The sequence below is a fragment of the Hippocampus comes genome, unplaced genomic scaffold, assembly GCF_001891065.2.
Source record: "Hippocampus comes isolate QL1 unplaced genomic scaffold, H_comes_QL1_v1.1 scaffold186, whole genome shotgun sequence".
In the NCBI taxonomy this organism is placed as follows: Eukaryota; Metazoa; Chordata; class Actinopteri; order Syngnathiformes; family Syngnathidae; genus Hippocampus; species Hippocampus comes.
Window position 1 is genome coordinate 2,253,503 of NW_017806236.1, and position 17,036 is coordinate 2,270,538.

General features: G+C 39.6%; 1 protein-coding gene across 2 annotated transcripts in view; it reads left to right on the top strand.

Annotated features, from left to right (window-relative positions):
• Nucleotides 1-221: 221 nt before the first annotated feature.
• Nucleotides 222-17,036, top strand: part of wwox (WW domain containing oxidoreductase) — a 187,400-nt gene continuing 170,585 nt past the window's right edge. Inside the window, exons 1-6 of one of the 2 annotated variants that reach the window (XM_019857088.1) lie at nucleotides 222-312; nucleotides 390-489; nucleotides 822-886; nucleotides 1,019-1,076; nucleotides 1,195-1,364; nucleotides 12,376-12,482. In XM_019857088.1, coding sequence (XP_019712647.1) covers nucleotides 407-489; nucleotides 822-886; nucleotides 1,019-1,076; nucleotides 1,195-1,364; nucleotides 12,376-12,482 — 483 coding nt within the window. In that variant the 5' untranslated portion in view covers nucleotides 222-312; nucleotides 390-406. Of the gene's footprint in view, nucleotides 490-821; nucleotides 887-1,018; nucleotides 1,077-1,194; nucleotides 1,365-12,375; nucleotides 12,483-17,036 lie in introns of both variants that reach the window. The other variant, XM_019857087.1, reaches the window with a different exon arrangement.

Here is a 17,036-nt window from a genome sequence, read left to right on the forward strand (position 1 = left end):
GTGCACAAAATGAAACAGCCAGTGATGGCCAAATGGGCATGACATAACTAATTGACATGTTGAGTCAGGTGTGTTTTAACCTCCATGGCAGAGGCTCGGTCGAACCCCTGAGACTGATTCACCGAACCCCTAGGGTAGAGTTCGATCGAACCCAGGTTAAGAACCACTGGTCTACAAGTCAACGTCTCTTTTCTTTAGACTCAATATCCCATCAGCCACCGTCGTACACGTCATCGTGTTTTTGCGGAAGTACCGGAATCGACAGTGCTGCTCTGCTATTTTGTTCATAAGACGCTTAGTGTCTGTCATTGTGTACGTAGTTTATATTAAATTATCGCTTTGCGTTTCTGTTCCAAATTTCCCATCCTAAAACGCTTCTTGAATGGCAGCCCTTAAGTACGCCGGTATGGACGATACTGACAGTGAGGACGAGTTACCTCCTGGATGGGAGGAAAGATCAACGAAAGATGGATGGGTCTACTATGCAAAGTGAGTGCACTTCGTCAACCACGATTAACAGTCATTGGCACATGTTGGTTTGCCTTTTAAAAGTGTGTATTTGCAAGTATTACACAGAAATGAGTCTGCACAACTGTATGACGCATATAGCATAATTTATTTTAAGTGTGCATATGCTATAGGGTAGTCTTTTGTAATGACCTTTTATCTAATTGATGTTATTGCTTTGTGTTCATAGAGTAATTGCAATAAAATAGACAGATGTAATGACATTACATTTTCTAACTTTTGTTTGTGTGTGTGTGTCTGTGTGTGTGTGTGTGTGTGTGTGTGTGTGTGTGTGTGTGTGTGTGTGCTATAAGCCACGACGAGATGAGAACACAATGGGAACACCCTAAGACTGGAAAGAAGAAACGTTGTGCTGGAGGTTTGATTTTTCTACTCCCACCACAGAGAGTATTAGCGTTTCGTTACAGTTTTTATTAAATTGTTGTAGTTGGTGTTCTTGTATATAATATCCCACAAAAAAGTGTGTCATGTATGTTCTTATGTCAAACAGATTTGCCATATGGCTGGGAGCAAAACACCAATGAGCACGGTCAAATAGTTTATGTCGAGTAAGTAGATTCATCATCATGCAGCATGTGTTTGGTATGATTCAAATTGATTTGTTTGTCTGCAATTGTAAAATTACTGTATATAATATTTTTTGTACAATATTTTTCTTACTGCCAGTCACATCAATAAGCGGAGCACTTACTTCGATCCCCGCCAAGTGTTTACTGTGGAGGATGTGATGGTGAAGCCAAAACGCTATGATGGTAACTCTGCGGCTCTGGAGATCCTTCAAGGTCGGGATCTCTCTGACAAGGTGGTCCTGATTACTGGTGGCAACTCTGGCATTGGTGAGTCCTATTTACGCACAGTTACAAAAGCATCTTGACTTAAAAATGCCCCACATAATGAATTTTTCGAGTTTTCAGTCTTCTGAATGATTGCAGATTTGGAATCCTTGTTGAATTCCCTTTCCATCAATACTTATTTTGTAAAAATTGACCCAATTGTTCCTGAGGATCTAAAAGGATGGTGGCCACACACCTTTTTGCCAAAAATGTCAAAATTTAACTGAAAACATAATGAAGAAACATTTGCCAAAGTAGAGATGTCCGCATACATTTTGGTAAAGTTTGAGCGTGGTTATATGCATTCAGCAGTTTTAGGTTGTAAATGTGTCCAGTTCTTTTACTGACGTCACACCAGCACATGGGCGGAGGGCGGGTGGCATATCGATCTTGATGGTGGAAAGGGGCGGTCCAAGATTGGTTATTTACTTATTTCTCAAAAAAAGCAATTGAAATTGCAAGTTAGTTTTGTTTTCCTGAATCCAAAATATAGAAAGAGATTTTTTAAAAGAGAAAAATGGGCCAACTGGGCCACATAGTCCATTCAAGTGTCATGTCACAAGGCTTCTGTCTCTGATCCTGCTATTAACTGTGCGCTTCTACAAAAGCACCACTGGGTGGCAGCATAGTATCGCACAATAAAAGTATGCGTCACAGCCGGGCATTCATCAGCATTAACCTCCAAAGTGTAAGACATAGCCTCAACAAATCACCGAGTAATGCCGAACATGACTGTATTGAAGTTCATTAGCTGGGCTGAATTGAATGTCATTGTTAATCGCAACAAATGCACGTATAGCGTGCCAGCACAAGTGTAAGTCACCATCAAATCCCTTGGAAACCAATGGATTTCCTGTTCACCCTTTGTTGGTTTTAGTTTGAACTTTGAACAGAGCAAAGTGTTGGTCTCCCCTTACAAACGTTGTGCTTTGTTCGGGACGGATAACGACAGCTCTGGGGAAATCAAATCAACATAAAATGCGTAATTGTCTTTATATTCAAATGCTTTGTAGAAAAGAAGTGTTGCAGTGATGTCTAATTGCTGTATGTACATTATGAGATGGGGCACTATAGTAGATTTACAGCTGCCTTGGGACCTTGATGGAACAATGGAGCTTCTGAACTTAATTGCCTCCCTATCCTTGATGTTTCTCCCATTTATCTGTCGAGGCTCATATTAACAAATGGATTGTGTAAAAATGATATGCAGTCTTATGCAAATGTGTCTTTTATTTTAATTCATATATTTTCACTGTCAACAGACTAGAGAGTGAATGAACGTGGTCACCTTTAATAAACTACACTGTGATTGAAATGTATCTCCCTCTTTTAAAATACTAAATTATTTGTTGTATATTTTTTCCCTTCAAATTATTTTTTGCGCATTTGGTATCCATCACAGAGAATGAATCCTGTCCGAAGACATCCCGCGTCACACCGTTATTAATACTTACTGTATCGTACAAATGGAAAACCTTTAAGAAACACATTGCAAGCATTGTGTACATCATGTTAAGTTTTATTAAATCAGGCTCTCATACCCTTTTGATTTCATGACAAAAACTCAAAATAATCTAACTGACGCCCGACTCTGCCCGAATTGGATGATGTAGGGGAAAAAAGCCTGGCAATTTTTCTTTGTTCATTTGTCTAGTATTCACTGGGTATAATGTCTGCAAACCGCTGTTCAAATGCAAGTGTTTTGTGATGTAGAAAAGAGACCAAGATAAATAATTTCAGATGATTCCACATTAAATGTGACCTATAGCCTGTACAATTCAACAAAAAATTCGTAATTAACCAGACACATTCAAAATTACATTAAATGAGAGTCAGCACACACTTTGCTTAACTCCCAATAAAGTTCAGCTATTCTAGTAGGTTTTTCTTTACACTTTTTTTTTTTGTTCTTGTTGCCATTTAGCTGAACCTTGAAGGTTTTGTGGTCACACTGTTGTATTGGAGCTGTTCATAATTTCCCTAACTTTGTCGAAGACCCAATTTCATTTTTTTTTTTTTTCAAATGAGTCACACAAGTTATATATTAAGTCACATTTATGGTGGGAGAAGTTATGAAATTTAGTGAGGTGTCATTGTTTTAGAACTCAAAAATCTGGCATTTGATTATGTGTCGAGAGTCATCAAAATGTATGAGTGAGGGGGTACTCGTGGTATGACAAAAAGGTTTGGGGGTACACGAAACCAAAATGGTTGGGAACCACTGCTATACAGTGTAATTTGAAGCAAACATTCAAGGGTTTTTGAATAAAAATGTGACTAAATTCTGCAAACAAAATTCTGCAAACTGAAAAGCATAGGGGGAAAATGAAATAAAATGTTTATAAAAGCTGGAATGATCGGAGGGCCTGATGTATAGTTTTCACCACAAGAGTGCACAAGAGGTCCACACTGTCGCTAAGCCTTCAAACTATCCAAATTGCTTTGCAAATGTCCAATTTTGCTTTTAAAAACATCATAATGAGAAGCAGAGTCCGTGTTTAACTTTTTTTTGTGTGTTTTGTGCGCGGGTGTGATGCATTTAGTCCATATATAATCTGCTCTGAATAGAACCAAGAAATAGCTTTTTCTCCCGAGAATTATCAAACATTGTGCTTACAAGACAGCGACATTTTAAATACTTATTATACCCATATTAACATAACCTTTGTTTTACTCGACCACGTCTTAAATATGCAGCACCTCGTAATTAACAATACTCTTATAGTAATTGCTTCTACTTGTGTGCTCCTTTGACATTCCACCAGTGAAATGTGGTTATGCCAATTGGCTGGACCCACTTAGCATTTTAATGGCATCAATAGTGTTTTAATCCAAGTGTCAAGGCTATTTCCATTTTCTTGAGTACGTATTTCTCCGCAGGGGAATGTGACATTTTTATTAGGAATGAAAGGATATTATTTAATTAGCACATTTACATTTCATGTCTTTAATTTAGTTTCTTAATGCACAAGGAAGAAGAAGAGAGAGAGAGAGGGGGAAAAAAAGAAAACGACGTATGGGAATTTATTTACGCGTGAAATGTCAGATTTTGTGGCCGGCCTTGAAGCAGAGTCACACTGAGAGTAGGGACACTTAATTCGCTCTGTTTTGCCGAGGTGATCACGACGGCGGATTCCCCCCCACATTAGTCTTCCTCACGCCGCTTTCCCATGTAAATTAAAAAGCACTACAAACCTGAATGGTGTTTTTAATCGTGATAATGGAAATGAATGATCTCATTTTGTTTTCTCCTTCTCCAGAGCCCTTCTCTCTCTCCTGCCTTGAAAGGTTTTCTCACTCTTATAGACCCGTGGTTGTACCTCCTCAATGATTTCTAAGTGGCTCTGACCTAGGCCCGAGCCCTCCTATCCATCCCCATTACACACACCTGCTCCAGTCCTAATTCCCCTCCGATGAAATAAACTCTTTGCTTATTTGCTGGTCAGGGCTCCATGGGACAGTTGTCCTTTAAGGACCACAGTCTTGTGAAAAGCCTTTTTTTGTTTGAGCCAGTAGAAGACCGTATTTATTTCGATTAATATCAGGGTTTTTCCTGTCTCAAATTGAGGCAGAGGTGGTACCATCCTGACCATGCACCACGATGTGTATGTATTCTATAAATTCAACTAACTCACTTTCTTTTACAGGAAACTCAGTAGAAGGCCGTGTTTATTTCGATTAATATCAGGGTTTTTTCCTGTCTCAAATTGAGGCAGAGGTGGTACCATCCTGACCATGCACCACGATGTGTATGTATTCTATAAATTCAACTAACTCACTTTCTTTTACAGGAAACGTACTTTAAGTTAAGAGTTCCAATATGAATATGACTATTATCATGTTAAAACATTCATTTATTAAAACATATATAGAAGAATGATGGGCAAAAAAAAAAAAAAAAACCAAAACCTTTCTTAAACTATATTATTTTAGTTTTTGTAACTTCATTAGTTGAGTGTTTTAAGGTATTAGCATTTTAATATACTTCTCCTTTTCTTCTGCTGCTTTGTGAATGGCCATTACGTCATGTCTTTTTAATGTGTCCAGCCTATAGTTGGTTGTTGGCTGTCCCGCAAGGGAGTCAACAATTGCCTGCTGTGTTGGGGCGCAGTGCTTTTGGCATAAATAACAGTGCATGCCTTCCTTAGTGTGCCCGAGCCAGGTAAATTAATTTAGCCACTGCTTGTCAAAGCCACTGGTTCGTGTGTTTTTAGACAATTTGGAAAGAGGAATAAAAAATCATTTTTCAAACACGGTCACGTTGGCTTTGTGTGTTTCTGCTCTTAATTGGAAACGGACTCATGTATCCTCGCAGAGGTGAGGTCGCTTTTTACAAAAGTGGCTGATTTTCCCTGCCATATCTGCAATGCTAAAAATCATAAACGCTACTTTGACATGAAATCAACTTTTATTTTAATAAACAAGATGTGCTCCGATACAAAAAAAACCCCTGCAATATTTACCTGTTTATTGCATCCGCCATAGAAGGCAAAGGCTGGTGATCTTAATGACAAAATTTAGTCATAAAGTGTCGACTGTTTGCGTTCAAATATTTATGGAATATTTTTGTTGAACTTACATGACTGATTTTTTTTTCTTATTTCCCTTTATTTAAGAGCAGTGTTTATGTTCTAATTGTGTATGCTGTTTTCGTGACTTTTAATTACATCAAATGCGCGTTTTAGGAATAAAACCTATGCTTCAGTATTTTATAGTTGATTATTATAGTGGTACTTGGAGTGCTAAGTGTTATTTTTACGCAGTACTTTTAAAAAGTTTGAGAACCACGGCTCTACTCGATTTAAATTCATGGTCCTACCTGCCATGTGCTCTTGTTGTTTATGTGCTGGGTCAATGCAGGAACTACAATAAATGAAGCAAGAAATGATACGGATTTGGGAGGAAGCGCTTCATAATATTCTGCGTATCTGTATACTTTTTCGAATGTTATTCATGAAAGAATAACATTGTTCCATGTTTGTGTTGATCCCAGTGTGGTGTGGGAGAGGATTAGGTGTCAGAGCTGGTGCTCTCCTCTCTCTGGATGGAGAGATCTCTAAGCATATTCAGTGAGTCGCAGCGTTGCGGAGAGCCTCGGTGTACAGATTAAAAAAAAAAAACGGCAGCCCGGCTTTGTGGCTGATCATTAGATTGAGGCAGATTTGTTAAGCATAACTGCCATTAAATTGGCTGCAAAGCTGTGGTATTTACCGCACCACTGTTTATGAATAAGGACCCCCCTCAAAGACTGGCGCGGCCGTGCGTTAAAGCAGAGCGAGGGTAAGGAGGCAAATGCATTATTCATAGCGGGAGGAAGTAGATGGATAAAAAGATGTTCCCGGCGTGAGTGGCGTGTCTGCGTCTTATTCCGTGTGTCCTGGAGCATCTCCGAGTGGCTGCCTGTGGCTTAGATGGCATTCACCGTTTATCTGTGATCATATCCAGCGGTTTTATAGAATTTTGCCTCGATGTTTGTGGTGTGTGTCGGATTCTAGGCGCGTGAGGAAGTCAGGATTTTTTTTTTCCTGGCTTTTTCGGTACCTTCTGTTTATTAGCCAAACAATGAGCATGTCGCTCGGTTAGTCGCATTAAATGCAACTTTCGAGAGATGTTTGGAGACCAGTCTGAAAGAGCTGATGTGACGTGAAGTGAGCTCAACTTTTGAACTTTTGCCTTCAGCATACAATAAAAACAAAGGAATTGCTGTTTCAATACTTCTGAAACGGACTGTAGATGCACAATGGTGAAGAATCACCACACTAGTGGGTGGCAGCTAGGGTTTGAATCTCAGATACTCTCCCACATTCCAAAAACATTGTCAGGTAATGCTGTGCAAGACCATGATGAGAGATTGTGTCCGGATTTTTTTCAGGAGGTTGACAGAGCAAGGGTAGGGGGGTAGGGTTTAGACAGCAGGGGACAGGGAGGGGTAATAGAACCACTTCAGCGCTCTGGCCTGGAACAGCTCAACCTTGGGCAGTAATTACGAACCATACATCCCACTTTTGGGGTGACATCTCCCTCCTTATGGGCTAATGGAGGGGAATTAAATGGGATCTTAAAAGTCTGAAAGAATGGGTGTGTATTGGGGGGTGCTTCTATCTTGGGGTAGAAGAACCAAATTTTGAAGTGTACATAGCACAGAGACATTGTGAGAAATTTCCCAAATCCATCCATCAATGGATATTTGGTCGAAGTATACTCTTTTTCAAATTCTGGCAATGGCTCTATATTTATGCCATGCCTCAATCAGTCGCTGCGTTCAACAGATAAACAGCCTCAACTAGCCAAATGCTCAGCAGATGTGGTATCTGTAAAGCCAAAGTATACAGTGGCATTCAAAGAAATTGATGATTTTTTTCCAGTGTGGAGCATTGCAGGCTATCAGTCTGTAAAAATACACAATACAGTGTTCCCCCGCATAGCCGAGATTCGCTACTCAGAGAGCCATATATTTACAGATTTTGTTTTGCCTTGGAACCGTGAACGTATTGCTTTGGGTTCCATTTTGTTGCATATCGGTGTCAAAGGTTGTTGTTGCCTGCGTTGAACTGGGAGGGGGAATTGGGAGGTTAGTCTGCATGTCAGCGTTTGGGTGTGAGTTGTGGCCTACAGCAGCCCCTTGCGAGTGTTTTCATTTCTTATTTGTGAGTTTGACTGTCCAAAAACTGTCGACAAATGCTTTTGGACCTGCTGCGGTGATGGTCATGTGACATTTTGTTTTAATCTTAATATAACATTTAATTGTATTACAAGATTTCTTGTTAAATTGTTGTGAGAATGCACCATCATGTACCAACCTAATTACAGTGTGTATGTGTCAGTATATCCATATAGGAAAAATACACAAGTACACAAGATTATTGTCGAACAGGGGTGATAAACTCATTTTTGTCGCAGGCCACTTTGGAGTTACTTCTTCCCTCGGAGGGCCGTTATATGACAGTGAAACCACATACATTTTTAATCGTCTCATCGCATTATTACTTGTACACAACAAATTGATGGATTACTAGTTTTGAAATCACTCAAGTCAGCAATAATAGTTTGTTCAATTATCATTGGAGTGTAAACAAGGTAACAAAATTATTGCAAAATCTAAGTGTTATTCGTTACACTGACAATGTGACATGTCGGTGCATATTTTAGCAAGGATCATGCACGTTGACACACATGATTTGCTTTCGTGGGCCACATAAAATGACATGGTGGGCCGCATCTGGCCCCCGGCCTTGAGTTTAGAATATAATGTAAAAATCTATTTACAATATTTCTGGAGATCAATTCAAAAGTGAAGTCATATTATTACAACACACAGGGCAGTATTTCATGATTTTATATTTGTATGCTTTTTTTTTTTTTATGACAGTTTTGCTTATCGCTAACAGTTGAAAACTCCAACTTGACCATCTCAAGAAAGAAGATTTTAAATGAACACATTTGGTAGGAATTGGTCATCTGAAAAGTCTTCTCCCATGTTTTCAATGCATGTGTATGCAATTTTTGAAATGAACTTCTGAAACAAACTTTTTTACCACTATTTATTGAGATATACCCATAAAAGGCGGTTTGTGGCTAGTTCGGATGAGATGTGAGAGTGAATGGCATTTTGCTCCATCAGTCTTGATGAGCCCCGAAAATGTACCATTAAACCTTCTAATGTGAAGGTCTGAGAATTTTAATGCGTAAACGAATTTGACTGCAGAAAATTAAAAACCATAGTCCAAGAGAAATAGAGAATTAAATTGTGTAATAAACTGTCACACATCCATAACATTCATTCCTCGCTTCAGAGGGAAGCACACGCGGGCAAAGACATTTTATACTTTGTCTTGCAGTTAAAATGGCTCTAATTCATATGAGAAGTGATTCTTTGTCAGCAAAGCGATGCAGTCTGTTGTCTATTCATGTGTTGCGCTCTGAGCGCCTCTTGCGCTCTGCTGAGAGAGGACCGTGGGAACTTGACATATTTACCCACAGGTCTTGTAATGATCTCAACTGACTTGTGTTTGTCCAATTGTACTACAGAGCTTATTTTAGTTAAATGCCTCTTTGGATGCAGATCAAGAGTGAGCGGGAGCAGGCAGGCGGCTGCGGTGGCGGCGTTTGCCAAATAAAGCCGCTCGCTCACTGACGAGGCTGGTAATGATCTCATTACCCTGAGCCAATACACCTGTGTACGAGGGGGGATCCAGAGAAGGGGTGGCGGGCCACGGAGGACAAACAAAGCGTGAAATCACTAAATCACACTCATTATTGGGGGTCGGGGGGTGGGGGGGGGGCGATATCTGAAGGGCCAGGATCCTAATGTACCATGAAGAGCATTCGTTGCTTAATGGACATTTTACACCATTCTTTTATGCCATATAGTAAAACACATTTTTAGCAGTTGTGGTGCTTTTTCATTTTCTGATTAGTACAGTGTCAAGTACACCAGATCCAGCACCCAGCACTGCATGTATATTTCATAATGAATACAGAGATGTGAATCAAAAGAAAAATGTTGATGTAATAGACTGATTTCTGCAGTGTGTTTGCGCCCATGGTTGGGCATCTGTACATTTTTTTTTCAGAGGGCGATGGAAATGTTTGCGAGGAAATAGCTGTGCGTTGAATTCTTGGGTGGAATCCACTGTTGATTAATCGTGCCTTGAAGCAATTGAGACAAAACGGAGTACAGTACTCCAGCAGAGGGGCTGTTGATTATTCACTATCAACTAGGGGTTGAACGACTAAAATTGTTTGAGACAACTTTAATCTGATGAAGGTTGAGTCGTACTCGATTTAATCAATGACTTTCATGGACTTCATGTCTCTTATATGTCAGTAAATGAACAAACAAAAAGTATTGAGTGAGGTAACCTGTAGTGCCATTCCACAGGCTGGCAAAATAGCGCATTTTGTAAAACAGCTTTTGGCGACCTACCGGAGCAAAACTGAGAAAATAAATGCGCGCATGTGACCTCTCGTCATGTTCCATCATCAGACTACAGTGGCGAAACAGGCTCCCATTGTTGTACATTTGACCGAGAACTCATTTGAGCGTCACCCTCTCTGCCGCATAGTCTGTAACAGCACCGCTCGGTCTCTTGTTATTTCACAATTAATGTCGAGCCCTTGTTATTTGTCACCGCAAATACACGGCTCCGGTGACGCCGCCTGTTGTTGCTGCCATATTCTAATTTGTTCTCCATTATGGAAAACACTGGCGCTCCTTAATTTCACTTTCATGGTGTGTACACACAACAAGTGAGGGGGAAGAGGCATTGTTGTTTAGGAGCAGCCAGCGCTCGTGTCCACGTATCAAAGAATTCTTTTACTTCATGCTGTTTTTAGGTTTGAGAAAAAAAACAAAATCACTCTTAACAAACCACACAGCATGGTATAATCGTTCATTTTTAACTTTTGGAGACAAGACAGAATTTGGCCTTTTCTTTTTTTGTCTTATGTGTGGTCTCACGTTTAAAAAAAATTGGTCAAGATATTAAAAATCCATTTATGTGTATCCGTTTTGAGGTGAATGTGGGAGCTGAAGTGAAGACAATTCTGGTGGCAAACCAATATGGTCTTAGAATTGTGAGTTTTCCATACTTATATGATTACACAGGAGAACAAGGAGCACTTTGAAGAACTTTGTGTAAAAAAGCAAAATCATCATCCCCACTGGCCTGAGGGGGAAAAAAAAACAAAACGCTTCACTCCCAAACAATATAAGTCCAAGTTTTTGATCAAAAAAGTTCACAATCTCATTTGTTATAGACTCTCTATGAACTGTTTATTGAATCCTTCCGGTCTGTCTGCCTATTGAAATTATGTATTTAATCTCTGTCTGTGTCACTCTTCTCCTTCTCCCCCTGTCATGTTGTTTTTATTTTCCCCATTTCCCGCGGGTGGAATGATTGCCACTCTCCAGCGCAGTCCCCTCCATTACACCTAATAACGAGTCATATAATTTAATTCCATGCTTCACTTGTCAGCGCGGCACGCTTCCAATCTGACTCCAATTTTGGTTTTTAATAGATATTGGTCTTTAACACTCTCCTCACAAGTAGGCCTCCCAGTTTTGCTCTTAATGAAAATCAGATTAGGACCTATAATCTAATTACAGTTCATATTAATCCACCCTCTGATACAGTCCTGCCTCGCGGTGGACCCTCTTTGCCACAATCATTTATGTTGGTAGTTTGTCAGTCAACGCGCTTGCCGGATAAGTTCGAGTCAATTTAAAGGTGGGAGTTAGCAACGTAGCAGCTCTCACAAGACTGGCAGTAAATGTCACCGGAAATAAGAAAATACGGTGAAAGTTGATCTCGTAAATTAATTCAACCTACGGCTTGAAATGACCCATTTCGACTTGTAATTTGGAAATGAACTTCTCTGCCTTCTATCTCTTAGTTTTTGTCACTTTTATCGGTAGTGCGTGATTTGGCTGGAGCCACGCAGTGCTGTAGTCGCAGACTGATAAATTCTCTGGCTATCAGCCGACCGCGTTTCATTTCAGAACTGTGGCCTTATCAGTGGCCCTTTGATGCCGCCAACTGTCACCACACTAAAGGTTCAGTTTGTGGTTGATTGTCCATTTGACTCCCTCTATTCTTAGCCGTTTTTGTCATAATTACCCCCATCAATGTATAATTACCAACATAATTAATATCCGATGCCCCCTGCCCCCCTTCCTATAACGAGCCGTCAAAACGAACGGGGCAATACCTTCTTCATAGCCAACAGTCACATCCTGAACTTTATCTTCTCGGGCGAGAGGAAATAGACCAGAACCACAATAATTCAATCAGTGTCATCACTTCTGAGAGAAATGATTAGCTCTCTGCGCCGAGACCACTGGCTCACTCTGTGAAATAAATTACATGAAAACTTGATAGTGATTCTTACTGGCCCTTCCTCCTCCATTTGATCCGACCTCTGAGAATCACTTATCTTCCCCTTTGAAGCATCTCAGATAAAAAAACAAAATAATAATAAAAAGTAAAATATTGCTTCTGTCCTGATGTTTCAGGCTTTGAGACGGCCAGGTCTTTTGCGCTGCATGGCGCCCATGTTATCCTGGCCTGCCGAAACCTGTCCCGGGCCAACAAGGCCGTCAGCAGCATACAAGAGGATTGGGTAAGTTGCTCAGTGTAGCCTTAAATTTTAACTGTTGAATGCATAACAGGGTTCTACATTAACAGTGGCTCAATGACCTGAGGCCACTGCGTGACTGTGTCGGGCCAACTGAGGTTTACTGCCACTAATGATTAATTCCATATTTTGAGTTTGATCAACTGAAAGTGATCAACCATCATTCATCTTTTTACCGTGAGGCGCACATTTTTGTGCCTCAGGTTAAATCCTTCTGTAAGGAATGGATTGGACAAAATATACATCCCAGAAAATGTCAAATGTTTAAAATCCAGTTAGATTTTACACTGAAAAAAAAAAAAAAAAAAAAAATTTCTTAAAGGCTTACAAAAATGCAGTATAAAGATTCTAAATATAAAATAATAATCGAAAGTCATATATCATGAATGAACAGGGCCAGTGCAGCTTCTGACAGGGCCACCAAAACATTGCTCATGGTGGCTTAACAAGGTGGCGGGCCAAAAAGGGCTCAATGTAGGAAACTTGATAAATTGAGTTGATTTCAAAACAACTTTGCCTATTGAAATGAATGAGTGTTTGAAATGAATGCATATGTTTGAATGATTTCTCACTGAAGCAATATGCTGGCATATAAAACTATCAATTCTCTAACTGTTGCATGAATGACATGAACAACTTTGAGTATCTCATGCTCTCTCTGTGTGTGCGCACCTTTAAATAATTTTATTCAAGAGATTTGAACAGGCGTCCGGGTTGGTGGGGCGCAGGGGTGAGAAGGAGCATCTGATAATTACCCAAGATTATTGCTTTAATATCGTTTTGCTTGCGACTCGTCCGCAGATTTACGAGTGTGGGAAAATAAACAAGTGAAATGCGGCCGCTGGAGCAGAAAGAATATGCCATTAGTGCTGGCTTGATTACAGAGAGCATCAGCAGAAGAGGAGGATGAGCCAGCCGAAACGAAAAAAAAGAAACATTCATGAAAGTGGAAGAGTAGATCTTCAGTGTTGAAATGCAACACAACCTCTAATTGAAGGATGCCCCTGGGGCTGGCAGTTTTGTTGCAAAAGCCAATACACGCAGTCGAAGAATGGAGCAAAAGATTCTCTTGACTTATGAGTGACCCAATTTAAGAGTTTTTCAAGATTTGTAATGCAAGCCAACATTTCAGTTACGAGCAAGCTTCATTGCCACCGCTTGAGTGACCTGAATGAAGACTGAAGCAATTCGGGTCCTGTAATGCCCTAGCATGTGGGCAAGGAGAGCCAAAGGTGCTGATGCACATTCGGATCTTTATTGAACAGGACAGTCAAACTAGCAAATACAAAATGAGAACACTCACGTGGAGCTGCGACTCCCGCTTTTGCTGCAACAAACTAGGGCCCTCAAAGGCACACATCCAACACACAAAATTACACAGCAAATCTTTTTGGGATGTGTGTGGGAATTTTCATATTTTCAGTGAGAGGAACATTGTCTATGTCCTACGGGATGTTATTGCGATGTTGTTGCGATGTTGTTTTTTTTTTGTTTTTTTGGTATAAAAGTGGGTTCCCAAGACAGCTGGAAATCTTTTCCAATCCCGTCTTTTCATGTCCACATCGCCATCTCACAAATGCTCCTGCCTCACATCCTCTTAGGAACCACTTGGCAAATACCCAAAGTGCCTACTTGTCTTCGTGTGTGTGAGATCATGTGATTACTGGAGCAGAACATACAATATGACCAAAACTGCTAAATGCCTGATTTTCTATCTTTCTGTGTGGGGGTTATCACATATTTAAAATTTAAAAAAAAAAAAAACTTTTTAAGATTTGAAAAAAATCCTTATTTGTGCACCAGGCCATAAACACATTTTCAGATGTGGGCAGATCAAAAATGGAAAAAAAAAACTATCAAAACATTTTCAGTAATGCCCAAAACAAAGCGCAAAACATAGCATAGATGGGCTAATGAAACGCACATCAATGTTGCAGTAGTTGAATCATGATACACAAAGTTCTTTAACATTCGATCACTGTATGTTTTTAAATACAAGGGGTATTGTATTAAAAAAAAAAAAAAAAAAAATGTTGGAGGTTTTCTTTTTTTGGCAGGAACGGATTAATGTTAATTACATTCATTTCAATGGGGAAAGAATGTTTGAGAAATGATACGCACAACGAGACGATCAAATTAAGTTTTGACCTTGGATGAATTAAAATTTTAAATCAAGATACGCCTCTCACAAGGATTCACTGTACAGCTCAAATCCTGAATTCTACTAACTGAAAGCCATTGGGTTCCAGAGATTCTAGTGTATGCTGAGTCCTCCAAAGTCCTCTGAAGCTTGCTTCCTTCTCAAACGGAATCTCCCCTCGCCCCACATTTACAGGCTAATGAATAAAAGTCACAATATCAGAATCAATCTTTGCCCCTCTGCTGACATTATTAATAGATTCAGCAGAAGAATAGAGAGTAGGATTAATCTTTAAGATGATGGATGGACTTCGCTCGCCTTCCCATGCTCCTGCGCTGAGGTCGTTGTGATAAGAGGGTATATTTTGGGGTCCGTCGTACAAAAGGTCATCATATCTACTTCCAGGTGTCCCTCCCGAGTTCCGCTCTGACTGCCAGGAGTGGAACTGCTCTCCCGATTGCACGGGACCTCTCACCTCTAACTACAATGCTTAAACCATTACTCTGAGCTGCCTTTTTCTTTCCTCGACGCTTGCCTCGGACTGTGTGGGCCAATGTTGCCGTCGAGCGCTACAGTGTAGTGCCGTGTTCTGACAGTAGGAAGAATAATGGGGCTAGGGGGGGTCACTGCGAGATAATGGGCAGGTCAGAACAGCCAGTGGCTGTTCGGAAGAGCAGGGTCAGAGGGCTTATCCTTCCCAGCCGCATGGGCCTCGCTATGCCGAGAACGGTGACAGTTGGAGAGGGGGAAAAAAAAAAAGACGAACACTTAATAGAGCATTCGAGGGGATTTCATTTTTGATGCGGACAGATGGGCCAGGACGGTGGTAGATCAGGTCATCTTCGGGGTTAAATTAGGTATGTATGTAAAATAGTTTTTCAAAAATAATAAAATGATAATTCTCATATTAATTCATTTTAATGTGGTTAATTTCACAAGATTGAATATATTAAATAAAAATTTATGTATTGTATTTGTTAAAACAAGCATTTGTATGTATTTACTGTGTATTTTTTCTCTATTTTATTTATTGTGATGTCTATGTAAGACTAAGTATTGTGAAAACCATATAGATCTGATTTATTGTTATTATTATTGATATTATTCATTTAGCTTTTTTTTTCGTAATTAACTAATTATTCAGTAAAAATAGTAAAAGGAAACAATGTTCAATGAATAGTAAAATAATTACTTTCATATTTTCATTTAAACAAGGACAGAAGGGCCACGTTAATTATAAATTAAAAAAATTTAAGTCTAAATGTGCATGGAAAATATCAAAGTTTATTTATGATAGGAAATTACTCAAATGTTGTACCATTAATTTAATCCTTAACCTAGCATTGAATGAAAACAATGGAAGATGAAAATGGTAATAAATATGTCAACACAATGTCATAGTAGAGTACCATATTGTAAATTAATAGTTTAAATTATGCAACTGTATGCATTGGAAGGATGCAAAAATCTTTTTATCCATTATTATAAAAATGCAAGATCATTTTACACCTCAGTCATGCCTGGAACGCTCTGTGTCCCCTGGCCTCTGTATGAGGGAATTATGATTTAAAACAAATCTTTTGGTTATTTAGCTTTGGGACAAAACATCTGAATCACGTCAGTCTTTCACTTCTCCACCACGGAAAACTTAAGACAATATTCAACTATCAATAAATCTAAAATGTTGTGAAATTGACAGTGTCAATATAAAATGCTAGATTATTCCTAAAACATATCTATATTTATTTGTCTGCACTGCGGTTATTTAAAATATGTCCACGTGAGATGCATAGTTTATATGTTCAATGTGTAATTTAAATATAAAATTCTAATTTCATTAATTACTTCCACCGACAAGCTTTCATTAAGCCGCTCTGAAATGACCTACCTGACACCATTAGCATCAGGTAGCCATTCGATGGGAAAAAAAAGTGACATTGTTCTGTGGTGCTTGACCTTTGCCCTGTATACTTTACATACATGCCCCGCTTTTCCTCTCACTGCTCCTCAGCGATTCTGCTCACAGTACGGGGCTAGGTTAACTTCCCGGTTAACCACCAACATGTTGCCCGCGTGTCGGAGATTTAGTTTTCCTGATTGCTTGTAAAATTCTGCTTATCTTTGACTCTATCGTCTGTCTCCCAGGGCTGTAATAGACTCCCCAGAGGGGCGCATCATTGCATGCAAGGCCCTTTCTTCCCCAAGTTGCATACAAAACACGCACCCACACAAATGTGTAATTTATTTATTTTTCCAAAAATGCTTAGCCACCCCCCAATGCTCCCCACTACGCTAGTCGACAACACATGCTAATGAGGTTCTTTGTAAAGGCGTTAATTAGTAAGTCAGTCACTGATTGCTGTGCTTGTTTTTGTTTGTGAATGTGTGTGTGTGGGCGG